We start from the raw sequence: 27,651 nt of genomic DNA, 5'->3' as shown, positions 1-27,651 counted from the left end.
GAAGGAAGGGTGGTTAGAACATACAGCTTGCTCTGCCTGACACTTACTACGGGGGCTGGACAGGCCACAGTCATGGAGGACACCATGAATAAACTGCCTGCCTCCTCTTGGCTGGTCCAGGTCAGGCAACACTGATGGGTGAGCCATATTTCATGTGCTGCTTTCTAGCTCAGGTTTAGGACTGGTAAGCCATGCAGGTTGTGGGAAAATAAAGGAAAAGGAGACTGTTGTTTTACATTGAGATACCCTGGGAGGGGTGAGAATCCAAGCCAAGGTCCAGGAGAGATTGACCAGAAGGCTTTGGGAATCTACCACTCCTTCTCTCTCCAGGGTCCTGAAATCTGAAGCATCACAAGCTGGCATCTAGGGTGACAGACTCTTGACAGATAATGTAGGAAAGGTCATGTGTGGGAAGGTGGGTGGGTGAATGGGGAATGAGTCGGCAAGGGGTGATCTGGGCAAAGCCATTATCTGGAAGGTGGGAGATCTGGCTGAGTGGGTCTAGTGCAGGGGCCTGCAAACCACAACCCACCACTTGTGTTTGTAAGTACAGTTTTGTTGGAATGGAGTCATGCCCACCCTTGTGCACATTGTCTGTGGCTGCCTCTTCCTAAGGTGGTAGAATTGCTCTGTTGTGATAGAGACCATAAATCCCGCAAGCCCTAAACTATTTACTATCTGGCCCTTTATAAAAAGGTTTACTGGCCCCTGCCATTATAATGTTTCTCTCTTTTTGGTCATCCATACACATTCCTCACAACTTTTCCCAAAACATCTTCCTGGCCTACCCTCCTCCTCCCATGCCGTATTTTTCCTAGGACACGTCTCCACCGGACATATTATTCCTTCACTATCTAATGTCCCTTTCCCTTGGCAGTAAGATGCTTTCTTTACTGCTGTATCCCAGCATCCAGAACAGCGCCTGGCACATAGTAAGCACTTAATGGATATTTGTTGAATGACTGAAGAGCCACCAACCACTTGTATTATTGCTTTGTCAACATTTAGATAAACTATTCTTTAAAGAAAACATCAGCTTCAGAAACCTGGGGTATGTAAGTTTTTCCTTATGTGTTCATGTTGATAAATATTGACATTTTCAGAAACTCGTCTGTGTGCCACTTTAAATCGCTGCCCACTGCAAGTGGTCCCTCGGTCAGACTTGGGAAGCCTGGCTTGTGGTGAAGGACATGGGTGGGGCTGTCTGAGCTCCACCTCTCAGTAGGTGAGCAACTTTGGGCAAATTCCTCATATCCCTTCTCTCTAGATTGGGGGTGATGAAGGTCCTCTCTCACCAGGTGGCTGAGAAATTAAATGAAACTGTGGAAGCAATTAGCACAGCACCCTGCACACGCTCAGGGCTGGGTGAATGGAGGTGGCAGATGCACCCCACTGGGTACTGTGGCCATCGCTCTCAGCGGAGCCCTTTTGGACACTGCCCTGGTTGCTGAACGGTTCCACAGCATCCTAGCAAAGCAATCTGGATTAATGGGACTATTTAGCTGTATGTGTCCAGAGATAGCATTGTTTAAAGTAACCTGTTAGAAACTTCCCCAAGGCGGCAAACTTTTACACAAAGATTGACTCTGTAATCAAAAACTGCCTGGTCTCAAACCACATTCCAGCATTCCAAAGAGTGCAATTGCGTTGAGAAAGGGGTGGCGATGTTTGTGCCCCTGGGTGTGTCTGCCTACGAATGCAGACTGATGAACACAATTAAACTGCACCCAGGAGAACCCTTCTCTGGAGGAGGAAAGGACACAGGAGGCAGGTGGCAGCTCTGGAGACACCTCCACATGAGAGGTGGTCATGCTGTGGGGTCCCCAGGCTGTGCTCTTGTGCCCCTGAGAAAACTGGCTGCCACCATCAACAGCTTCCTCTTTGCCATTCTCCACGTTCTGTTTAAGGAGTGTTATGAGCCCTGGGCCAAGGCTAGAGATTGCTGACCCGTCCAGGTGTTCGAGCCAAGTTCTGACACTGCCAGGAGGGCTCGAAGTGGCCACAGGCTGGCCAGAGGCCCACGGCTTGAGCCTGGGGGTGGGTTAGGGTGGTGAGGTTGATGAGATCTACAGGCAGAACTTTGAAGGAAGTTTCCAACTTGAAACTTTAGGGAGGTTGTGGTCGCATTGATTCAAGAGTAAGTGGATGTGAGGACAGTGCTGCTTTAGCCCATGGTGGCCAAGAAGGCTGATCAACACCAAGGCTCTCTTCAAACAGCCTCGCAACAGGAGGGGAGGGAGGGGCTGGGACAGCTCAACTACACATGGGCCCAAACTTGGCTCAACTGAAGGCGACCGTCTTCTTGACTCTCATACAACTGAATTTCCTCAAAGGCATGCTCCATTTCTCTCTCATTCTCTCTCTCTCTCTCTCCATTTCCAATTTAGTACAAAGATACAGAGTATAGAGATATGAAATATAGGAGAGAAGAAGTTGAGAATAAACACAGTGGCCACAGAGAAGGCAGACCATGTTTTTATCTATAATGATAATGCAGGATTTTTAGAGACCATAGTAACAACAAGAGAACCATTTCATGAGTACTTACAATAAATGCCCAGCTCTCTATTAGGCCCTGTGTTTCAGTATCTCTCATCTTCATCGTGACCTGATGATGGCGCTGTGGGGAGGGGGGCTTGGCCTGGCTTCCCATATCAGGCCTCCACTTTTCTCTCCTGCCTCTTTGGTTCATGCAACTGGGTGGATGCAGTAAGCTAAGGTCTCCCTGGCCATCTCTCTCTTCTCTCTGTTCCTTGCACAGCTCAGCACCCCAGTTCCAATGTCTAGGTGGTGGGAGGGATGAACGTGAGGTCGCACGCAGGTGCCAGTCATGAGCCACTGTGCTCTAACCCGACCGTTTAACCAGACAGCTCATGGAGCTGGGAGTAAGGCAGAGCTTGGGTTCCCATCTCCCTGCTGTTCCCTGCGTGGCTCCCTGACAGGTAACATTATCATCTCCCTCTTTCAGGTGAGAAAACCAAGACTCAGAAAGACTGAATTCACTTGTCTTGAGATCATACAGATAGTAGGGGACGGAGACAGGATTAAAATCCAGGTCAGCTGACAGCACATGGCCTTTCGCGTGTGCTGGTGGAGTGAGTGATGATGTAGAAAATGCCAGCTGTGGAACAATCGTGCACATTTGGGGGGACAGCAGCCATTCCTTCCTAATTCTGCTTGCTTGAGGCTAACATTTAAATGAGTGAGAATTTCATCAGGCACCACCCTCAGGCAGTTGGGGAGGGGTCTAGAAAGTCTTGGATCAAGAAGAAACAGGATTACCAAGGAATCGGAAGGCCGGGCTCTTCCAGCTAATGCAGGCAGCTGGTTCCTCCTTCCGGGCTTAGAGCAAACGCAATTCGTCAAGCCTCGATCTCTCACCAGCCAGAGAGAGCCCATCTGGTGATGGGACCATGCAGGCTATGGTGGCCACGGGGTGGGGTTTGTGCTCTTGTGTGATTGGTTTTCTCCCCCCTGGGGTCAACTGCTTATGCAACACTCTGGCCCACCTTGCCAGTGAGGCAGCTGGGCAGAGCAGAAATCACACTGCATTTGATAGTCAATTGGGCCTCTGTTCAAATCCTGCCTTGACCTACCAAGCTCTGTGACCTGGGGCGAGTCATTCAAACCCATGGCATCTCAGTGCCCATCTCCACACCACCCCTGGGGACACTGTGAGGACTGAGCATGGCAGGACTGAAGCAGAACGTGACAGCAGCTCAGCAGCTGGCCGAGTGCTGGTGATCCTGGATTCCAGTTCTGATGTGCACGCCCGGTTATGGTCATTTCTCCCTCCTGGGTCCTCATCCCGATGAAGCGGATGAGGACTTAGACCGGAGAAGAATGAGCGGGGGAGCTTCGGTCCAGACCTGCCCAGGGGGAACAGTATGACCTGTCGGTGAGGAGCTCAGGCCTCCTTTTGTTTTTCCCAGGGATGAAAAAAGCATGGGTTTGAATCCTGGCTCTGATCCCCACCAGCTGTGAGACACCGGGTAAACTCCTGAACTTCCTTCAGCCTCAGTCTCTTCATCTGTAAAATGGGATGTGGTGATAGTATCTATTTTGTGGGGGTGTGGTGACATCTGATGACACATGGAAATCTCTTGGCCAAGACCCCCCAGTGGCAGGAACTCACAAAATGCTAGCTGACATTAGCTCCTGGAACAGGGAAGATCTTGAAGGGCTTCCCCAGGCATCTACTTGGAGAATCCTCTACTGGCCACTCTCCATGCTGGGCAATGACTCAGGTGGCAACAAGGGGAGGAAGGAAATGAACATAATAATTTAAAAATCTATAGTTCCCATCTATCCACCCCATGGCTGGACCTTAACCCTGTCTATGAGGCCTCGTGCTTATCCAGGTTTCTGCTGTCATCAATGGAAAGGGGTAGAAACACCCCTCCCTTATCCCACTTGACCTTTAAAAGCATGGGGTCCTTCCAGATTGCCCTTGAGAGCAATCTTCCCAGGGAGTGAGATGTGAGGGGGAGGCAGGGGAAGAATGAAACACTCTACAATTCCATCACCCACACTGTGGACCACCCTGGCTCACACCCAAATTCCCAGGATGCACTTAGAGCACCCAGTGGCTCTTGGCCACTGGGGACAAGCCCCATAAATGAAGAATTTGCTCTCCAGAGAAGCAAATATGTTCAATGCACTGGGTAGGAAGATGCCCAGCGTTGGAAATGTTCATCCACAGATACACAGCTAGCAGCTGCTGAGAGGAAGGGGAACCAGGAGGAGGCAGTTAGGAAAAAATACCTACAAAATACAATGCATGGCCAGTCTGGGCTCTGGTGAGACCCTCCAACTGGTAGAGGATGGACACATTTGTTTCTAAACTGGCAGTATCCACGTTCTCCTATTACCTTAACAGCAGTGTAACTCTCCAGTGGAAGCATTTCTGCCCCACGACACAAAGGCAAGGCCCCCGAGGACAGGGGTTTTCAATCGGTTTTGTTCACTACTCCATCTTCAGCACCAAGATCTGCGCTGCTCCATATGCTATTTGTTTATGTTTAAATTAAAATCAACTCGACTTTGCCAGGCCGGCGTGGCTCAATGGTCGCAGTTAGATTCCAGGTCAGGGCACATGCCTGGATTGCGAGCTTGATCCCCAGCAGGGGGCGTGCAGGAGGCAGCCCATCCATGATTCTCTCTCATCATTGATGTTTCTCCCTTCCTCTCTGAAATCAATAAAAATGTATTTTTAAAAATCAAATTGACTTTAAAATGTAGTGCCTCTGTCCCACAAAGCATGTTTCAAGCTCCCCACAGCCACATGGTGCGGGCGGCTCCTGCACTGAATGGCGGTTTTGGAACATTCCTGTTGCCACAGTCAGCTCTGTGGGACAGCTCTGGTCTGCAGCATCACCCAGCGCCCAGTAGGCTCTCAAGGTGGTGAATGAATGAATGAATGAACGACCAACACACTCTACTCTCTGTTGGCCTAAGGATGGACATAGGACTCAAGATAAAAGCACCCAATTCTTTTCCCCAGAACTTCAATTTTTTTTTTCTTCTCAGCAGTGAAAGCAAGAAAATGACAGGCAAACAGACAACTCGGCTGCGATGTATTTAAGCCACACGGTGGCATCTCGTGGGTGAAACAGACACGCCATTCCTGCCTTTTGTTCTGCCACCTTTTGCACTGATTACGTGAACGCCCCCATCCTTCCAGAAACGTCCTTCCTTATCTCCGTTAGCCAAGACAGTGTTCTAAACCAGTAGGACCGCTCCTGGCTTTCCGAGGTACCGGGGTGCTTCTCAACCCAGTCCTGTGAGGATTGCACGAACGCCAGCCCCACGTGGCTTGTCCGGGGACACTCTGGGTCAGCCCTCCCCGCCACGAGGCCTGGAGAGTGGACCACCCTCAGACAGCTCAGGAGACAAAGAGCAGCCGGCCAGAGGGGGCCACCTGTGCTCCCACAAAAGCAGGAGTGCGCACGTCAGGCTGAAAAAGAACAGGGCTGAGGAAATGACTATTTTGCTACGAGATGCAAACAAAACTGTTAATGGAATAATTACTGGCATTTTCCCCCAGTTCCTCATGAACAACAGCCTGAGCAGATACACCCTCTCCGACTCGAACATTCTCTGGGTGGAGCTTTCCTTAGATGGGGTCACACCAGGGTTTTGGGGTCTCGGGAAAGAATAAAAGCGGTTGGATGCTGAGAATGTGGCCATCAAGGGAGAGGGTCCCACCCAAAGACCTGGTGTTGGGGCCACAGCTTTGACTTCCTGTTTAGTACTGAAGTACATTTCCATAGTAGCATTCCCCTTGGGATTTATTACTGTAATTAAAGTGACGAATGTCTGTGTCTCCCCCAGGCCAGTGGTTTTCAACCCTGACTGTATTCCAGTCACCTGGAAAGCTTTAAAAAATACACATAGATTCTTGTCTCCCACAAGGAGTTTATATTCAACTGGTCTGCAGTGGAGTTCTGATGTTTTAAAGGAAGCTTCCAAGAATCGAGGGCAGCCCTGCCTTTCTCAGGGTGCTGTGCGCCCACGGCGGGGACCCTGGCTGCCTGCTCTGCCTCCGGAGACGAGCGATGGTAGGTGCTCAGGAAGTGACGCTGAATGGAGGCACGGGAGAGCGCCAGCGCCACCCCAGCATGAGGCCAGAGGCTGGTGTCTTTGCAAGAACGGCCTTCAGAGGGGGCTCCCACCCCCTCCAGACACGGCTGGGGACCTAGGACAGCACCACGCCTCCCAAGTGTGTCTTGCACTCAAGGGAGACGGCAGGCTGTGTTGGGTTGAAGGGGATCCCCCCTCCCCAAATTCACATCCTCCTGGAACCTCAGAAGGCACCTTTTGGGGAAACAGGAACTTTGTGGGTGCAATTAGTTAAGATGGGGTCCTGCTGGATTAGGGTGAGCCCTAAATCCAACGACTGCTGTTCTTATAAGAAGGTCGTGTCAGGAGAGGCAGACATAAGAAACAGGGGCCAAAGGAAGATGGAGGGAGATTGGAGTGATGCATCTGCAAGTCAAGGAACGCCAGGATTGAGGGCAACCACCAGAAACTAGGAAGAGGCAAGGAAGGATTCTCTCCAGAACCTTCAGAGGGAGCACGGCCCTGCCAACACCTTGGTCTCAGACTTCAGCTTCAGAGCTGTAAGAGACTACATTGCTGTGGTTTTAAGCCAGTGGTCATGTTCTCCTGCAGCTGCAGGAAACTAAGGCAGAGGCTAAGGGCACTGAGAGAGGAGTCTGCTGGGCAGAAGATGAGTCGCAGAGCTGGTAAGTCCCCTGATGTCCTTCTCCAAATTCATCTCCCCCACTCCTCGCCTCCATCGCTCTGCCCCACCTGACCTCCCTTCTCTTTAGCTCCTGGAATGTGCTGGGCTCTGTCCTGCCTCAGGGACCTTGCACATGCTGTTCCCCTTTGCCTAGTACCTCCACCCCTTTTTTTCATAGTGAGCCCCATTTCAGGTCTTGGCTTAAATATCCCTCTCTAAAGGCATCTTCTCTCCCCTGACCACACTCCTTAGAGCAGGACCCCTTCTTATTCTCCACTGTGGCACCCTGGCATGATTTTATGAATATGGCCTCCATTTCTCCCTCGGACGGTGAGCTCCCTCAGTGAATGAGCAGGTCTTTCCCTGCTGCATCTCTCAGTACCCAGCCCAGTGCCTGGCCCTCGGCCTGTGCTCAACAAACACTCAGCAAGTGAACAGCACACCTGCTTGAGTAAATAAATGATTACCGCAAGCTGCTCCCAGCGGGGCTGGGGCCAATGCTTTCCCAAATGGCTGGGGAGAAGCTCGAGTCCGTTTTCAGGGTCTGGCTCAGCTCTGTCCTCCCGGGGGGCTCCGAGGGCCCCCGAGTGAAGCAATGAGGTCTGGCTTGGGCAGAGATGGAGAGGGTCCCGGGGGTGGGGGGGGAGTGTACATGAGAAAGAAGTCAGGGGTAGAATTAGAATGTGCAGGCCCTGGCGGGTTGGCGAGGTGGAGGGCACACAGGCTTCCAGCACCAGTAAACAGGCCAACGGAGGGCCCTACTCAGCGAAGGGCAATGCGGAGGGGCTGATGTGGGTGGGAGAGAAGTTTCAGAGGAATCCTTTGAGAGCCTGGTCCTGTGGGGAGACAATTCCCTGTAGCTACCCTAACGGTTCTGTGGAGAGAAAGCTCTGTTGTTTCAGGAGTTTATGCTCCTTAAAGAGAACAAGAAGCACCTCACACCCGTTAGGAGGGCTACTGTCACAAACACGTGAAAATTACAAGCGCTGGTGAGGATGTGCGGATGATGGAACCCTGGGCACTGCTGGTGGGAATGTGAAGGGGTGGTGCAGTGCTGTGGAAAACAGTCTGGAGAGTCCACCAAAGAAACCCCACCAAGAATTACAGTGTGAGCCAGCAATTCTACTTCTGGGTATACAGCCCAAAGGACTGAGAGCAGAGAGGCGAGGAGATATCTGCATCCACATGCTCACAGCAGCATTATCCACGTAGCCAAGATGTGGAAGCAACCCAAGTATCCACTGATGATGGGTGAACACGGAGCAAAGGTGGCCTATTTCTACAATGGAATAGTATTCGGGCTTAAAAAGGGAGGAATTCCTGATGTTCTACGACATGGAGGACATCATGCTAAGCGAAACAAGCCAGGCACAAAGAGACAAACACTATGTGATTCCACTTAATGAGGAACCTAGAGTAGTCAAAGTCAACGAGACAGGAAGTAGAACCGCGGTTGCCAGGGGGTGGGGGAGGGGCATGGGGCTTGTTTGATGGGTAGAGTTTCAGTTTTCCAAGATGAAGAGCCCTGGAGATGGGTTACACAACAGTGTGAATACACTTCGCATTACTGAACTGTACACATAAACAGTTAAGATGCTCAAGTTTGTTATGTATATTTTCCCACAATTAAAAACAAAAGAACAAAGAAGAGTGTGAATGCACAGGCTTTCACAGTCCCTCCCCGAACCCCCAGGCTGTCCCCTTCTGCCTCCCTGCTCAGTGCTTCTGACCAGTTCCCCAAACTTTTGCCCCAGGTCACTGGGCGGTCTTGGCTCTCTGGGTTCTGTGCATCAGCCCTGCTCTGTCAGTCTCCTGGATGAGGCTGATTTATGTAGGTGTGGGGTCCTGGTCCCCAAACAGAAGGTGGCTGCCTGGCTCTGTGTGACTGAAAGGCTAACCATCCGCTCTGCTTGGGCTCAGGAAGCTCATGGTGGCTCCAGGACACCTGCCTCTGCCAGAAGGTTGGAGAGGAGAGTGGACTCTCTAGGCATAATTCTGGGGTCAGCAAGCACCCTCTTCCTCACTGGCCTCCCCACTGGAGACCCCTCCCAGGGCAGCCAACATGATCCCTCCAGAATGCAAATGGAGTACTGCCCGCTAAAACCACCCTGCTCATGGGCTACGGCTTCAACCACCAACATGTAACCTAAAGTCCCTGAGGGGCTGGCCTCGACCTACCTCACTGCTAGTCAGGAACCCCTTGCTCTTTGAGTTGCAGCCACGTTAGCCTTTTTCCAGCTCCTCATACATGTGAAGGGCTGTCTTGCCACGGGGCCCTTGCCCACGCCACCCCCTTTCCTGGAACACTCTCGTGGGACCCCTCACACTTCCGCTGGCGAACTCCTACCCCTCTTACTCATCTCAGTTCCCCTGCTGCCTCCTGAAGGAGGCTGTTCCAGGCCCCAGGCTAAGGAAGTCTCACTTGCCAAGTTCTCTTAGACCCCTCCTTCCTTTCCTTTAGACCACTTGCCTCACTTTGTAATGATATGTTCACTCCTGTGACCATTCTGATTAATGTCAGTCTCCCCCCATTCATAACAGTGGCTGTCACATAGACAAGTGCTTACTGAGGGCTGAGCACCTTACATAGGTTAACTCGTGTCACCCTCGAGCAACCATATGGGTGATGCTGTGCTATCTCCGTTTTACAGATGAGGGAACCAAGGTACCAAGACATTAAGTGATTTTTCTCAAGTTCAAGTTTACACGGCGAGTACACAGAAGAGCTGGGATTGACCCCAGGTGGTCTGGCCTGAGTCTGCGCACTTGACCATGATGAGGAGGGCAAGGACTGGCTGTGCTTTCCCTCACCGTTGAATGCCTGGTACCTAGTGAACGAATGGAGTCAGTAGGAGCCCCATCCCCCGAACTCATCTGTGGAAGTAGAGCATGGTCTTCAGCTGGCTCACCAGGGGCCTGAGCTCTTTCCTACCCAACACACCCCCGGGCCGCCTTCAGAGGGGCTTGGATGGTGCAGGAAGAAAGAGGAGGAAAGGGGAAGCTTACACCTCAACCTTATCTTCCATCTTTCCATCTTCAACCCCAAATCTGTCTCTACTAACTGGAATCATGGCAAGAGGTAGGCAGAGGAGGACCAGGCTGAATGGGAAAGGTCACAGCCTCTTCTGGGTATGTCACCCCCCACCCTAGCCCCAGCATCATCGGGGCTCAGTCAACCAGAGTCCCAAGCACCATGCTGTATAGAATCCCACGTGATGCAGACACAACTTCTTTAACCAGATGAGGTCCCTGACTCAGGGCACATGGCACCATCCAAGCTAGCCAAGAGACAGAGGTTTTTTTTTTGGGGGGGGCTCTTAAGAACCCCAGGCCTATCAGTTCATGGAAGGCTAAACAAATGGTGGTACATCAACACAATGGAATAGCATTTGGCCATGAAAAGGAATGAAATACCGATACATGCTACAATGTGAATAACCATGAAAACAGTTCCAAGTGAAAGAAGTCTATCACAAAATGTCACATCCTGTATGATTCCATTCATATGAAATATCCAACATCAGCAAACCCAGAGAGACAGATTAGTGGTTGACAGGCGCTGGTGGGGGAGATGAATGGGGGATGTGAATGGCGAGTGACTGCTTCATGGGTACAGGGCTTCCTAGTGGGGAGATGAAGTGATTAGGAACCAGATGGAGGTGATGGTTGCACACCATTGAGCATGTACTAAAGGCCACTGGATCAAACCATTGGTTAATTTTATGGTCAGTGAATTATACCTCAATTTTTAAAAAAGATCCTGGTTCTGTCACTTACTGGCTACATCCTTGTGGTCAGGTTTCTTAACATCTTTGTGCCTTAGTTTCCCCATCTGAAAAATGGGGATACCAAAAGTATACTTCATGGGGTTCCTGTGATGACTATGTAAAATATTTAGAAAAATGCCAGGGGGGTGTTAAGTGTTATATATGCACTTGCTATATATAGTTGGCTATTGACAAAGGAATTCCGTGACGCACTCAAACCCTGAGCCAACTAGAGGAATGCAAAGTAAGGGAGAGGCTGACATCTGAGTATCCGTACCAGGTAATTTAATTTCCAATCCTAGGGTAACATGTTAAATATTATGAAAAGTTTGGCTTTCTTGCAAAGTTTCCTGGAAGTTCTGTTTCAACACTAACCTCTTTACACTTTCTTACACAGAAGTTTTGTTTGGGAAATGAAATTTAAGACAAAACATGTGTTAAAGGCCTCTGTGGCAGGTCTAGTACATAATAGGTACAAAGCAAATGTTTGCTGGATGCGGGTGAGCCTCGCCTGATCAGTCCCACGCAAACGCTGGTCTCTGGAGCATCGCGGGGAAGCTCAGCCACCTGCTTCCTGTCTATGAGCTGGCGCTTCCTGGCAAGGCTCCACAGAACCGCTCTGAGCTCTGGGCTGGGTGGTATCTACAGACAGTGGTTTAGGTCCACAGTCAAGTGTAACGTAAATGTCCACATGGTGGGCCCAGGTGGGTTAGAAATAGTAGGCCCTGGGTTTAGCTGAAAATTTAAATACTATTTCCCCTGCTATATGCGCTCGCTCTCTCTCGCTCTCTCTCTCTCTCTCTCTCTCTCTCTCTCTCTCTCTCTCTCTCTCTTTCACACACACACACACACACACACACACACACACACACACACGCGCGCACATATACCATAAACAGCATGTGAGCCCTGGAAGGGCCAAGGACACACTGAGCCTTCCTCCCTTTTTACTGGATTTAGCCCCAAGACACAGGGCCTGGTGAAGGTGGACAGTGTTACCACTGGCCTCAACTAAGCAACAGTGCAGACCGCTTCTGGTTTCATGCCTTCCTGTGGCCCATGTAACTAACGCATGCCAGAGCCATTTCCTGCCTTACTGAGTAGAATATATTGAATAAAAGAATGTCCTCTGATGATTCAAGACCTCACAGGGTCTCCGTGTTTGAAAATATCCTGTTTCATCCATGCACCAGATACAGCACCGGCTCCAACCGCAGCCCGCATGGGCCGGGCGGCCTGGTCAGCCCCAGAGCGGAGGACCCGAATTCCTGAACGCACTTGGCTTGCATGTTCCAAATGCAGGAATAGTCTGCACGTTCACAAACGAGGTGCTTCTGTCCTGCTTTCCCTTGAAACACTGGCCTTCACAGTCTAACACTGCTTTTCCCACTGTTGAAAGAGATGTGAACTCAAGAAATATTTCATCAGTCTTTTCACAAAGAACAGAAATCCAAAAGCAATTCAGTTGATGAGTGAGCCCAGCCTGTGGTGCCCACACTATCCCATCGCCACACTAGTAACAGCCTGAGTCTACCAAGCACTTTCTATATGTCAGGCACCGTGTTAAGCCCTTGACGTACAACATTTCCTTTCATCGTCCTAACCTCCCTATGAAATAGGCGCTGGGATTGTGCTGTTTCTCAGGTAGACAAGCAGAGATGCAGAAAGCTAAAGCAGCCTTTGCTGAGCCGGTGGTGGCATAGAGCCTGTAGCTAGGCTGCATCTGGGGCCTACACAGGCTGGTGGCCAGCGAGTGTCCACCCCCTAAAAGAAGTCTGGTCCCCCAGGCAGAGCTGGGCAGCGGACATGGGGAGGCTACATCAAATCACAAACAGCTCGGAGCAGCCACGGCGAGCAGGCTCTGCCCTTGACTACTCCCACGTTCTCAGAGCCATCAGAAGCTTTTGGGGCACTCCCACCTTTGGAGAAAGCTCCTAAGTTTGCTCACCCTTCCCGGGAAGGAAGAAGTCGTGGTTTGGGAAGCTACAGATGGAGTGGCAGATGGGAAGTGAAGGCCTATCAGAGTTGCCCAGGATAAAACCATTCGTCTGCAAAATTCATATGTTTTTGTGTGTGGCAACTTCGTGAAAACAACAGCAAGAGGAAGCAGCAGTGCCTGATGCATGACGTGCCTCTGGCCACCAGGCTGGCAAAGCAGAGTGGACAGAAGAACCGGCAGGGGGGGTGTGGGGGCATGGAAATGAGAGCAGATAAAGACAGAGCGACAGAGTGCAAAGACCCAGAGCGTGAAGCTAAAAAGCTAGAAATATGATGATTCTCTTCCCCGAACCCCCAAATAGATGGGGCACACTGTCTAAGGAAGGATTTCTGGGCCCCTCAGATATGAGGCTCAGCCTTACACACAACGGAATTGACTGTGGACATTGACTGGGCGCTTTCTAAGTGCTCAACACTCTGCTGGTTGCATTGCTACAACCTGATCTCACAAAGATTGAATTTACCTCTGATGGTTTTAGTTCTGCCAGTGAAGTGGCAAAACTCAGACTCAAACCTTGGCCACCTGCCGAGAGTCGGAGCACTCATCCTCTTGGATGCTGAAATGCTAGAAATTCCGATATCCGGGCAGAGCAGACTTGGTTAAGTGGTCATGGTTGGTTACGGCTTCAACTTGCAACTCAACACAAAGCCTCTAGGGGGCAGTCTCCAGACCTGGCATGAGTCTCCTGGGAAGGGCCAGGGGCCTGGCCACACCTAACTGATCTCAAGAGGTCTCTGGCCGAGTTCTGCCTCCTGACCTAGGCTGAAATGACCTCTGGGGCCTCCCCGGGAGGCCAGGAAGAGAGTGTGGGAATCTTGATCCTACCTAGTCAGACTCAGGGACAATAGGTGACCTTTACTCATGAGATTTCCTGCTGCCAGGTGGTGCAATCACATCCCTGCCCAGCCTGGAGTTTGAGGAGTGGCTATGCTCTCTAGGCGGCCTGGGGCCATCCCGCCACTCTGCCAGCTGACTTCCCCAGGGACCAGCTTCAAGCAGAAAGAATACCAACCTTAGGGCCAGACAGAACTGGTTCTAATCCCCAGCCTGCCATGTATTCTGTATATGACCTTGGGCCTCAGCTTGCCCTTCAATAAAACAGGTTTGCTTTGAGGGCTGAAGGAAGCACCTCCCACATCAGCTGCTACACAGGTTAGGATATTTCAGAACTCAGTCCTTCCTTGGAAGATGGAGGAGAATGTTCTAACTCAGTGGTCGGCAAACCTCGGCTCTCGAGCCACCTGCAGCTCTTTGGCCCCTTGAGTGTGGCTCTTCCACAAAATACCACGTGCGGGCGCGCACGTAGAGTGCGATTGAAACTTCGTGGCCCATGCGCAGAAGTCGGTTTTCGGCCTGGGCGAGTCTATTTTTGAAGAAGTGGCGTTAGAACACTCAAGGGGCCAAAGAGCCGCATGTGGCTTGCGAGCCGCGGTTTGCCGACCACTGTTCTAACTCATCTTGCCCTGTCCCTCTCTCACTCACCTCTCCTCGTTCTTTAATTACACTCTGTTTCAATTTCTCTAATGCATCTAGTTCACCGCTGACCCAAGTCTTATCCAGGCTGTCCTTTCTCTCAGGAACTGGAGAGTGGTTTTGCCCCTGGGGAAACAGCAACTGGAGATATTTGTGGTTGTCACAGTGCCTGGGGGTGGGGAGCACCACCAGCATCTGGTGGGTGGAGGCCAGGGATGCTGCTAAATACCCTACAGTGCCCAGGACAGCCCCTCAGCATGGAATGCTCCAGCCCATTCTGCCAATAGTGCTCAGGTTGGGAAATCCTAGTCTAGAATGATCTTTCTTATTTGCTTGCCAATCTTCTTCTCTTTTTTTTTTTTAATCCTCACCTGAGGATATGTGTATTGAGTTTGGACAGAGGGGAAGGGAGAAAGAGCACGAGAGAGAAACATCAATGGGTTGTCTCCTGCATTCGCCCCAACCAGGAATCGAACCTGAAGCCCTTTGGTGTACGGGACAATGCTTTAACCAACCAAGCCACCTGGTCAGGGCTGACAATCCCTTCTTATCCCCAGGTCTCAACTCAAAACTGCACATTCAGAGGCCTGTCTGACGTCCCGATTTTGCCCCTCTTACGCTCACATCATCTCCTGCTTCCTCTTGATGGCCCTGTCACACCTTGCATGACGCCTCTCTTACATGATTATCTGATTCCTTCTAGGGTACCACCAGGTAGGGGCTGTGTGGCTTTTATTCACTAAATGCCCAAATGATGCCTAGCACGGTAGTTGCTTAATAAATCTTAGTGGAATGAATGTTTGAATGAATAAGTAAATAAGTAAAAACCTGCCAGTGATGTTTTAAAATCACATCCTTTTTTTTTATTCTGCTATCCTACAAACAAAAGAAAATAACCCCCATTATTTTTCTCAGGGTCTAGGGTGTCAGATGCATTTTGCCTAAACTGAGCAAAGACTGTGCCTCCCCCAGATCTCCTCCCGAGTCCAGGGTCCCCTGGCAGACGATGGGATGCCTCCAAGCCCAGAACTAAAGGTGGTCACTTTAAATAGAGGCCTTCCTTCCATGCCTGTGTCTCATCTAGAGCCTCACTCAAAACCCAAACTCCTGGGCATATGTGGCCTCGATATTTAATGACTTAGGAATGACTGTTGAATATTTTAGATGTGATAATCATATTGATGTTATGTTCAAAGAGAGATGTATACTGAAATGTTTACAGATACGATTTGAAGACGCCTTGGAAATGGTTCACGGGGGTGGGGGGTGGGGGGAGGGAGACATGAGCACAGACATTACCAGACTGTCACGAATTGATTATATTTGAAACCGGGCGATGTATAAGTAGGGGCTCGTTATATTAAGTCTCGGCACTCTTGTGCACGTTTGAAAATTGCCCTGATAAAAGCGTGTGTGAGTTCTTTAAAGATCCCTTCATTTCTGGGAATGCTGTTCGGTGCCCTCATGGCATCAAAAGGAGGAAGACCCTCTGCTTCACACACTGTCCCCAGCCCCGTCCACTCATTTCTGCCTCTCAGCCTCCTCAATAAATCAGGATGGAAGACACGGCCGAGCAAAGAGCTGCCGTCTTAATAGGAAATAGACTTCAGCCCTGGCTGGTTTGGCTCAGTGGATAGAGCGTCGGCCTGCAGACTGAAGGGTCCCAGGCTCGATTCCGGCCAAGGGCACATGCCCGAGTTGCGGGTTTGATCCCCAGTGGGGGTCGTGCAGGAGGCAGCCAATCAATGATTCTCTCTCATCATTGATGTTTCTCTCTCTCTCTCTCCCTCTCCCTTCCTCTCTGAAATCAATAAAAGAAATATATATTTTAAAAAAGAAATAGACCTCATTTTCTGCCTTTTTCCTTTGTAATCTCTCTGGAGGGGTTTTCTTTGCTTATGGTCTATTTTACGGAGCAGATCACTGTGCACAGGGACCTTCTCCACCACCTCGGGGCTGCAGACTGTGGGCTGCTCTATCTGCCCCACACAACTGTGGCCAACCAGGCGGCAGGCTGAGTGGGAAGACCGAGAGAAGCTCAAAATCTGTAGTTTCACGTGAAATTTCCCAATTTAAAAATGTAGACAATCAACTTGTTTGTTCAAGTTTGATAGGAGCCAAAGCATAAAATCCAAGATACCCATGGTCCTTGGTAGCCCAAAGACACCCACACGTCTGTGGTTGTACCTGAACTGTCGCACTGAACCTCCCTTCCTCCTCCCTGCCCCTCCTGGTTTAACTCTGATGTCACACCTTGTCCTCCTCTGCTCAGAATATACCAGCGGTTCCCATCTTGCTTGCGTGACAGCCAAATTCTGGAATCTCTACAATCTCGCCCTAAGTTGCTCTCTGCTCTTCTGTCTCTTACGACCCTACACCCCACTTGGTCTGTTCCAGCCACACTGAGCCCCGCTGTTCCTTCGACACACCAGGTGTGTTCCCACCCCAGGGCTCAGCACCTGCTGTTCCCTGCTCCTGGACCACTTTCCCCGCCCGAGCGACTCACTCCTCTTTCCTCTTCCCGGTGAGGACAGTCCTGGTCACGCTGGTTAAAATTCCAACTCTCCCCTGCGTCCTCTTGGCTTTGTTTTTCTCATGCACCATTTGACTTATTTTGTTTGTTATTTGTCTCCCTGACTTGACTGAAAGCTCCATGTGGGGAAGAGTGACAGTCCCTTTAGTGTTTCCTCCAACAGAGCGGGAAAAACTATGTACACAACAAATATCTGTTGAATGAATGAATGAATGAATGAATGAATGAGTGAATGTGCAAATGATGCTCAGGCCCAGTGTGGATCCTATGCTGAGGGATCTGTGAAGACAGCGCATGCGCGTACACGCTGCTCTGCACAGGAGGCGAAACGCTAAGACCAGGGAGTGCGGGAGGGAGCGGGACCTCGGCGCAGGCTGCTGGGGCCGAGGGCCGCCTTACCTGATGGGGTAGTCGGCTGCGCTGAGGTTGATAAAGAAGTCCCAGGGCCAGTCGGTCATCTCCAGCAGGTCCCGCATGCTCTGCAGGTACGTGGCCAGGAGGCTGGCGCCGCCCCAGATGGTGGCCATCCGCCAGGGCGTGACGCGGACATTGCTGTACTGCCGGGCGAACTGGAGCACTTGGCGGTGCAGGTAGTTGGAGCGCTTTTTCCCAGGAGAGAAAGGGGTGGCATTCAGCAGCCCAGAAAACACCCAGACGTGCCCCTTGCCCCCTCTCTGTCCCTTCCCTTCTAGGTGGCAGGGTTTCTGAACTTTGCCCATTCGGGTTGGGGGCATCTTTCTACATGGCTATTCGAACATTTATTATTGTTTAAATTTTACTTTAGCTATTTCAAGTGCAGATTCCCCAGCCCCATCCTCTGACCTACGGGTCACTAGGAGCCTGGAGCTCTGCATTTTTATACAGACTGAGGCTTGTGGTCTGAGGATAGCAAGCTGTGAAATACGGCCGCATCGAAGCCTGAGGAGTACTGTGAGGAGTGGGATGTCTCCATCGCCCTCTCACAGGCCTGCTAGAAGCAGATGCTTTGCCTCTTGAGTAAGGACATAATCATGTCACATCCCAGGCAAAGAGAAACCCCTGGGACAAGATAGTTCAGGGGTCAGCAAGCCTGCTGCGGGGTTTTATAAATAAAGTTTTATTGGGACACCGCCACACAAGTTCATCATTCATTTATGTATTGTTTATGGCTGCTTTCACACGACAACAGCAGAGCTGAGTAGCTGCGACAGAGCAGGTATGGCCTTCAAGCCTAAAATCTTTATATATGGCCCTTCATAGGAAAAGTGTGCCCACCCCTGGGATAGCTCTCCTCACAGAGCGGCAGGCAGTGTACTGGGCAGTGGGACAGTGAGGAAAAGAGGGAAGAAACCAGTATTTATAGAGACTGTCTCACACACACACACACCACACACACACACACACACACACACACACACACACACACACACCACACACACACCACACACACACCACACACACATATTCTAGGAGAGGTAGCTGCTGAGCCTATTAGCCTTCCCTGAAAGGGAGGCTGGCTTGAAGAGGGGCAGAGGGACCCACAGAGAAAGGCCAGCAGGAGGCGACTGGATGGGGGCTCACCTTGTCCACGTGGATGTAGTAGAAGTGGTCTTTGTGGTAGATGGCCTTGAACATGCGCTGCAGCTGCCGGGAGGCACGGCCGTGCACCACCAGGACGAAGGCGATCCGGACCGGGTTGGCCAGCATGTACTCCACAGAGTCCTCGTCCCACTGGACGTTCTTGTTGGCTTTGCCTGAGGAAAACCCGAAAGATCACAGAGGTGGGTGAGGGTCAGCAGTTCCTGTTGGGGGCAGGTTCTCTGATGCTTCATCTTGTGTGACTGGGGCGGGGCACCATAGTCACATTGGGCCCTGAAACCTGGTTCAGCATAACCAGGCATGTCCTGGACCCTTATGCTCTCCTGGTGCAATAGGAGTGGGGGAACTTGAGGTACCTAAGTCACAATTTCCGTCCCCAAGGAGCTTTAAGGAGCTGATGGAGACACAGGTACACATATTAAACTATCGAACAGGAGGAGGTAAGAGGCATAAGGGATGCATCTCTGAACCACAGAGGAGGAGAAGTTAACTCTGGAAAACGTAAGATACCTGTGCTGCTTTTGCCCATCTAAGTCTATTCTCCTGTTTCCTCCTAAAAGCATCCATTCAAAAAAATGGTGGTGAGAACAGATAACAGCAGATCTACCCTCTTAGCAAAATTTTAAGAGCTCTGTAGAATCTTGTTGATTACAAGCACGATGCTGTACAGATCTTTAGAACTTATTCCTCTTGCACAGCAAAAAGTCTCAGCCAGTATTTTGAGAGGCATCACCCCCTCTCCTCCACTCTCAGTCCAAATGGATGATGAGGACTTCCCTCCATTATCAAGTTCAGGGGTGTTCACAGAGTTTTGGCCTGGCCAGTTCAAACACTGCATCTCCCTGGCCATAGTTTGTATGATGCAGAGGTGAGCATGTGACCCAACCAAGCTAATTAGCCCCAAACACAGAATTCTACACTTCTGTTGAGACCACTAGATAAGAGATGTTCATTTTTTGGTGCACACAAAACTGGGAGATTCTAAGAGCGCTTTTGTCCCCACATGGAGGCTGCCTGAGAGGGACCAACACAGAAGCAGCACTGCCGAGTGAGGGAGAGGGCTAGAGACTAAGGATCCGCTGGAGCTCCTAGATCAGCCAGCTGGAGATGGGCCACGGTCAGTCACATCCTAGTTTTCTTTGCAAGCCTGGATCCTACACCAGACCCACCTGGATAAATGGTTCCAGTTGTGTTTTTTTTTTTTTTTTTTTATCCCAGATGCATCTCAAAGAGGCTGTTTTCCCCTGAAAACACACCAGGGGCAAGGTTTCAAGAAGAAACACAGCCACTGGCTTAGTTCATTACAATTCCTTCTAGAGATCTCCTGGCTTTCTTCAGCCTGATTCCCTTTGAGTCTAACCTGATTTCTTGTGGGTTCGAGGTTAATGGGACCAGAACATTGTCAGGGTATTAGCTGCATGTGTCCCAGAATGTCAACAGGGAAAGCCGAGAACTGGGGGTGTGTAGCCTGGAGGTCAGGAGATTGGGAGCCTGTCGGCTGCCACTGGAAAGCTGAGTGGCTGCCAAATGAACAAGGCACCTTCTACGTTGTTCCAGAGGACAGGAGGAGATTAACATGGCTAATGTCCAAGTCGCATGGCCCAGCCTCCATGCCTGCGTGGTCTGCCTCCTGCAGACCTCGGTGCCTTGACTGGCAGGCCCTCCTACTACTTACCGCGCCCCCGGGCCCTTTTCTATCTTTACTTGAGGTGTCTGCCTCAGCACCTTTTCCCGGGCTATTCTTGCTACTGGAACACCCTTTCCTTAGCGCTTTACATGGCTGCATCTTCCTGTCATTAGTTCACAGATCAATAAAAGGCCACCTCACCCCGCCCCCAGCCACATGACTCTCTTTCACCTCACCCTATTTCAGTTTTCTGCATAGCATTCAGCACTGTCTGAAATCGTTTATTCATTTACTTGTTTATTGTTTAAATATTCCACTAGAACATAAACTCCAAGAGATGAGGGACTATTTAGTCTTGTTTGTCATTAAATATACACCACTATGGCACACCACATTCTTGGTGGAAAAAAGAAGTTACAGGAGGGTGCATTTGGTTCAGTGCCACAATAATAGCAATAGAGTTTACTGAGCACTGATCAGCCCTTGCCATTCATTATTTCATGTAATCCTCATAACAACCCTAGAAGATGATATTATTTTCATTTTGCAAATGTGGAAACCACATCTTAGAGAGGCCAAGGGATTTATTTGTTCAAGGTCATACTGCTTTAATTAGTTCAGCTGAGATATAAACCCAGGTCTGTTTTCAGAGCCTATGCCCTTACCCACTAATATACACTACATTACCATACCCAGAATTTGGGAAAGTTTACAATTCTGCTTGTTAGTTAATAAAAATACCTTTGAGTTACTGCAAGTAAATAGGCATGCACTGAGGACTATCAGAGGCACTGCAGGGAGGATTGCTGTATCGTGTGAAAAGCTGACTTTAGTCGTCAATACGAACACATGTTTCCATTCATCCATCCATCCATCCATCCATCCATCCATCCATCCATCCATCCACCAACCCATCCATCCATCCAGTCACCTATCCATCCATCCAAATCTAACCAATCACCCAGAAATCATTCAACAACCCATCTAGCAAAGCATTCAACAGCTTATTATAAAAAAATACCAACCATCTATTCATCCATCCATCCAACCACCCATCACCTTTAAAATCAACCACCCATCCATCCATCCATCCACTCATCCAGCATGCTCAAAGCAAATCATCCGTGAATCTACTCTTCAACCATCTAACTATCAACTCGTTGATCCATGCAATATTAACTTAGCCTATACCACACGCCAAGGTCTGTGCTAGGTACTAGAAAAATAAACTTTTTTTTTTTTTTGCAGGGGGAGGAGAGGGGAATCCTTGCTTTTGAGGAGTTCTCAGCCAACTTGGGAAAACAGAAGACAATGCTCAGTTGTTTTATGATAGAAGTGTGTTCAGGCTGCTCTTGGAGGCTGGGGAAGAAGGCAACAGTCTGTCTGCAGGGACAGAGGAGACCTCAGAGAGTTTAGCCCAAAGCTTCTGAGACCATTTCTTCACACTCTCTGGATGAGTCCTAAGGTCTTTGGCTCCTTGGCTGTTCAATCAGTAGCTATGATCCTGAGGATAATTATCCTGTGGCTCTGGTTGAAGCAGAATGGGCAGCAACTGGGGGAGGGGGGGTGTCCTCACCACCCTCTAATCTTCTCTCCAAGCCAATCACAAGACATGGGGCTTTTGTGGTGATCATTCGGGGGGGTTAGGGGGAAAAGTCTGTCTGGAGGGATCATGTCCCTTTAAACATACAACCATCCATCCATCCATCCATCCATCCATCCATCCAATCAACCATGAAGTATCCTTAAAACCTCCCACCTGCCATTCCTGGACAAGGCCTGGAGGACAAAGACATGTAGAACATGAGCCTGTTTTCACAGATGCATTATAAATGGATTAAGGAATGTGAGAATCCAAAGTAAAAAGATAATTTATGAGAAAAGCTTATATTCTCTCCCCAAGACCGCAGCCCAAAGGCTGTGAACTGGCCTTCGCCAAACTGGGCGTGACCTCTCCTTGCCTCCCTTGGGGACCCTTTATCAAACAAAGGGAGGGACACTTAAAAGCAACAGCTACTTGTGCCACTTTTTTTCCACCTGGATTTCATTGGGTGGTTATTCTAAGGTCTCACCATGGTCCACGACACTGTATGTCACAGAAAGTCCACTCTGTAGGGGCTCCTGCTGCACTCAGATGACACTGCTCATCCCTGCCCCAAGGTCTTTGGGTAACAATGAACCTGGAGTCCTTAGCAACTGAGACTCATAGGGCCTTTGGGATCAGCCTGTGTTCTCTCAAAACCACCATGTCTCTTGCCATGACTGTTTTGTTTTTGTTTTTTGTTTTATTTCAGAGAGAGGAAGGGAGAGGGAGAGACGGATAGAAACATCGATGGTGAGAGAGAATCATTGATCGGCTACCTCCTGCATGCCCCACACTGGAATTGAGCCTGCAACCTGGGTATGTGCCCTGACCAGAAATTGAACCATGACTTCCTGGTCAATGGGGTCGATGCTCAACCACTGAGCCACGCTGGCCGGGCTCTTGCCATGCTTGTTGAGTAAATGAATGAGAGGGTGGATGAATGCATCCTGGGGAAGAGTGGCTGCTCTGGTCCAGAGCGGCTGACCTCGCCTGCAGGCCTGCTGTGCTCCAGCCTGTGCCAGAGGCTCTGCGTCAGTGCTACTTGGCTTTGGATGGAAGGCACTGCCATGTTCTGAGGCTCAGAGAGGTTGGAGCTTTTGTTTCGATCACACAGTGAGCGAGGCCAGAGGTGGGAATGAAAGCTGGGAGTGGCTGAGCCCAGCGCTACCTCCAGCCTTCTCTCTCCTGAAGCAAAGAGCAGGGAGACGGGAGGACCGGCATGAAGATTCTGTGCTGGTCTTTAGAGGAACTTGAATGTTGATGCTGAGAAGAGCCTTTTGCAATGTCTCTTTAGGGTTTTAGAATGTGGGGGAGGTGCACAGATGGACAGACACAGACAAGGTTGCTGCCCTCTGGAGGGGGAGGGGGCCCTGGGAAATCCAACACTCCCACTCAGCCTCCTCCATTTAAATACAGTCCCCGTGGACCAGACGGCTGGCCTGGGGAGCAGCAGAGACAAGAGGGAATAACACCCAGAGTTCTTCTGGAGGACAGCTATTTTGGGGATTAGGGTAGGTGGGAAGGAGCAAAAATATCCAAAGAAAGGAGACACACACACACAGAGGGACAGATGGTGATGGTGATGAGAGGCAGAGACAGAGTGACAGACAGACAGACAGAGAGAGAGAGAGAGAGAGAGAGAGAGAGAGAGAGAGAGAGGCTGAGAAACAGAGGCAAAAAGACAGATTGATAGAAAAAGAGAGATGACGGATGGATACACAGATGATAGCAAATGAGCAGGGATAGAGATAGAGAAAGGCCACACACACACATTGAAAACAAACCATGGAGACCTGAGGACAGAAAGTCCGCCCCCTTACTCCCACATATGGAGAAACATATAGAGACCTAAACAGAAACCCTGAGAAAGAAAGACATATGCAGGTATAAATAGAGACAAACATATAATCAGACACACACACAGAGACAGGAAGAGGCAGAGGGGCAGCCACATTGAAAAAGCTGGATCTATCCAACCTCAAAACATTGCAGCTGTCCTTAAAAGCAAAGGCACACCAGAGTCCCAGAAACTCAGAATTAAACAATGTCCCCAGGCCTAAGACTGCCTGCCCTGCCCTGTCTCTTCTGTCCCTTACACACTTGCCCTTACCCTCTCACCTGGCCTACTGCTGCCCTCTCAAGAGCCCAGGGATGGAGGAAGAAGTCAGGGCTCAGAGAGGTGAAGCAACTTGCCCAGGGACCCACCAAACGTGGCGGGACATCCTCAGGTTGGCTCCAGAACTCCAACTGCAATCGCTCCCATACTGGCACATAGTAGGACCTCCACACAGTTTACTGAATGAACAAGGGAGTGAATGAGTGAGTTTTCTGCCCCACCTGCAGCAGGGTGTGGGTGGGGTGCCATTTCAGAGACTGAGGCTCCCACATGGTTCCCTTCGCCAGTTGCCAATAACCAGCTTCCTATTTTTGCTCCACATCCCTGGCTCCTGTAACGACCTTTCCGGCAAGCTGCTCGGACACAGGGGAGCTGGAAACGACAATAAACCACACCGCAGCCGTGGGCCTCCTCCACACCCTGGCCACCAGTTCCGGGACTGTGGCCCTGAAAAGCACGCGGCCTCCTACACTAGGAGTGAGATCTGCAATGGGTTGTGGCAAGATTCCAGCAAGGCGGGAAGCGGGGAAATGGACTCTCGTCCTGCTGGAGGGAGCAGGAGCTGGCACATTGTCAGAGGTGATGCGGCAACAAGTACCGCAATTTTAAATATGCATTCCCCTTGACCCAGTAACTCCACCCCTAAGAATCTAAGCTAAGGGAAGGAGAAGGCATATATGGAAGTCTCTATGTATAAGATGTCATTTTGTTCATTTATTCGTTCATTCTCTATGTCATATCATAGCAAACACAACAGAGTCTTTTCCCGAATGCTGCTTTGTCTAGTGGGGTAGAAAGCCAATACAAAAGTAAGCAAACAGAGACTACTATTGCAGTTAGTGACAAAGGCGATGGAGAGAAAGCACTTTAGCAAGCACTGAGCCACGCGGGCGGGGCTGGTTTTATTTTGAAGGAGCCTCCATACCGACCCCATAGTGGCTGCACCATGTTGATCAAAGGGATGAACACCGAGGACAGGGTGCTGAGTGAAATAAACCAGAACGACAAACAACGCATGAATCCACTCAGATGAGAGGTCTGAGATGGCGAAAGTCATAGAATCAGAGTGGGATGGTGGCTGCCAGGGGATGGGGGGTAGAGGAAGTGAGGAACTGTGATCACTGGGTGTAAGGTGTCAGGCACGCAAGACGATGAAGACGGCGGGGGGGTGGGGGGGGGATCTGCTGCACAGCATCGCCCGAGTCAGCCACACTGAGCACTCAGACTGCGTACAGAGGGCGGATCTCGGGTTAAGTGTCCTAACCAAAGTGCAATGACATTTACAAGGAATCGAGAGGGACAAACCATTCATCCCTGACCTCAGTGGGCTGTGTGGTGATTCCTGATTGTGAAGGGGACAGTTTCACACCAGCGGCAGGCATGGTGCAGGGGAGCGGGATTCATGTCAGGTTCCAGGTTTTCTGTCAGACTTGACTGGAGGTGCCATTTTCCCATGGGGAAATTTCTTTTTTTGTTGTTGTTTTGTTAATCCTCATCCAAGGACATATATAATTATCGGTATTATGGGTAATTCTAATACCAGCTGTTTATTGGAATTATCATAATGGGATGATGATAATTCTTTTCCCATTGATTTTTTAAGAGGTATCCAGTAGAAGGGAGGGAGAAAGAGAGAGAGAGAGAGAGGGAGAGAAACACTGATGTGACAAAGGCACATCGATTGGTTGCCTCCTGCACATGCGTTGACTGGGTTAGGAATTGAACTTACAACCCAGGTATGTGCCCTTGGCTGGGAATCGAACCCTCGACCCTTTAGTGCATGGGCTGATGCTCTCACCACTGAACAATGTGGGCCAGGGCCTCACTGGGAAATTTCAAGGCACATTTTTGGTCATTAGAACCAGAAAGTGCCCAGAAAGAAGCCCCTACTCTCCGCGGGTTCATTAAAGGTGGCACAGGGTGGCGGGGACAGCACAAAAGGTCACAAGTCTGGGTTCAACCCTGCTCCTGCTGTGAACCAGCCGTGGGGCCCTGGGTGAGTCATTTCCTTCCCTGCACACTCTTACAGAGCAATGATGATGTCTAAGGCCAGCCGAGCACTTATTATGCCCTAAGCACTATGCTTGCAAGGTTTCATTATTTCATTTTCCTAAGGTCTAAGGTGGCAGGTACCATGATGATAAACCCCATCTCACCGTGGCTGGGAGGTGCTGAGTAACTGATGAACAGATGCTCTCTCTATAGAGTGCCCAGCAGAGATAAACACTTCGGTCAGCTGGACTCTAAGACCCATGTTTTGTCTTACGAGATGAAGGAGTTGAAAGTTCCAGTCTGAGATTCTAACGTGACCATGGAGTTAGCAGCACTGCACTGAAAACTGTCCTCTCTTTGAGAGAGGGCTGGTTTTCTTCCTTCCCTCCCTGCCTTCCTTCCTTCCTTTCCTTTTTTCAGCTTTATTGAGGTATCCTACATAACAAAAGCCTAATATGCAAATTGTCCCCTCAACAGGAAGTTCAACAAGGAGTTCGACCAGGGGGTGGGGCTGGCCAGCCAACTGCCCGCAGCCCCTCCCCCTGGCCGGCCCCGGGGAAGGGAGGCCCCAGCCAGCATCCAGCAGCCGCTAGGGACCCCAACTGTGCATGAATTTTGTGCACTGGGCCTCTAGTGATGGACATAAAATCGGAAGGTATTTGTTGTGGTGATTTGACAATTGTGTACATTGTAAAAGGATTACCCCATTCATCTAACTCATTAGCACATCCAACTCCTCACATATCTGCCTTTTTTTGGGGGGGGAGGGGAGTTCGGTGAGAACATTTAAGTTATACTCGCTCAGCAAATTTCAATTATACAACACCATGTCATCAACTATAGTCACCATGTTTCACATTCCATCCTCAGACCTTATTCATCTTACAGCTGAAAGTTTGTACCTTTTACTGACCTCTCCCTAGTCCCCCACCCCCAGACCCAGGCAACCACTTTTCTACCCTCTGTTTTATGAGTCTATGACTTTCTTTCTTTTTAAATTCCGCATATAAGTGAAAACACGCAGCTTTGTCTTTCCCTGACTTATCTCTCATAGCACAGTGCCCCCAGGCCCAGCCATGTTGTCACCAGTGGCAGGATGTCCTTCCTCAGGGCTGAATATACTCCCTTGTTTGTATGAACCACATCAGGCTGCTCCCCTGATGTCTGCGGTTCCCCGCGAGCCAAGGTTTTATCTCTCCCAGGAAGCCGTCCTGGCCCCAGCCTGGCACAGAGCTGAGCTCAGAGGACAGGCCTCAGTGAGTGAATGATTTCTCACAGACGGATTAAGTCAGACAGCTTGGTCCAGGTTCAGGCCCTGGAGGCTGAGTGGGACCCTCAGGCCCCAGCTGTTTAACTTGATGGTCTCCACTCAACCAACGAACCAGTTGGGGGCTGGGTCCCACTTTTCCTTGAGGCCTCGGGGGCAGCTTGAGGACCCCGCTCAGGAGCACCCAGCCTCCCCGGGAGGAGCCTGGCGGGTGCCCAGCCGTCCTCCAGCATCGGGGCTGCTGCTAACTCAGGGCCTTCACATCACCTCCAGCCCAACTTAATGAGAAGTGAGAAGATGATCAAGTAGAGATGCCGGAGCTGGGAGAGGAGGAGATGAGAGCACACAGTTCCAAGGACAGAGCTGGCCAGGCCACACCCTCTGGGTCTCAGGAGAAATGACTGTCTTTGGCGAAGCCCGCCCTGACCCCCTTCCCCATTCCTTCTTGTGGTCCTGCCCCCTTCACCC

At 50.3% G+C, this 27,651-nt stretch overlaps 1 protein-coding gene across 4 annotated transcripts in view; it reads right to left on the bottom strand.

Annotated features, from left to right (window-relative positions):
• The window catches only part of XYLT1 (xylosyltransferase 1), a 305,653-nt gene that overhangs the window by 57,843 nt on the left and 220,159 nt on the right, over positions 1 to 27,651 (bottom strand). For all 4 annotated transcript variants that reach the window (XR_013813923.1, XR_013813924.1, XM_079779721.1 and 1 more), the window contains exons 4-5: positions 18,579 to 18,751; positions 17,418 to 17,620 (exon numbers count right to left, since the gene is read on the bottom strand). Coding sequence is in view for 2 of the 4 variants with exons in the window: in XM_079779721.1 (XP_079635847.1) it covers positions 17,418 to 17,620; positions 18,579 to 18,751 (376 nt within the window). In the remaining 2 variants the exon portion in view is untranslated. The remainder of the gene's footprint in view (positions 1 to 17,417; positions 17,621 to 18,578; positions 18,752 to 27,651) is intronic.

Source organism: Cnephaeus nilssonii, assembly GCF_951640355.1.
Source record: "Cnephaeus nilssonii genome assembly, chromosome: 2".
NCBI lineage: Eukaryota > Metazoa > Chordata > Mammalia > Chiroptera > Vespertilionidae > Cnephaeus > Cnephaeus nilssonii.
Note: the sequence above shows the minus strand (reverse complement) of the source record. Positions and strands in the feature narration are given on the sequence as shown.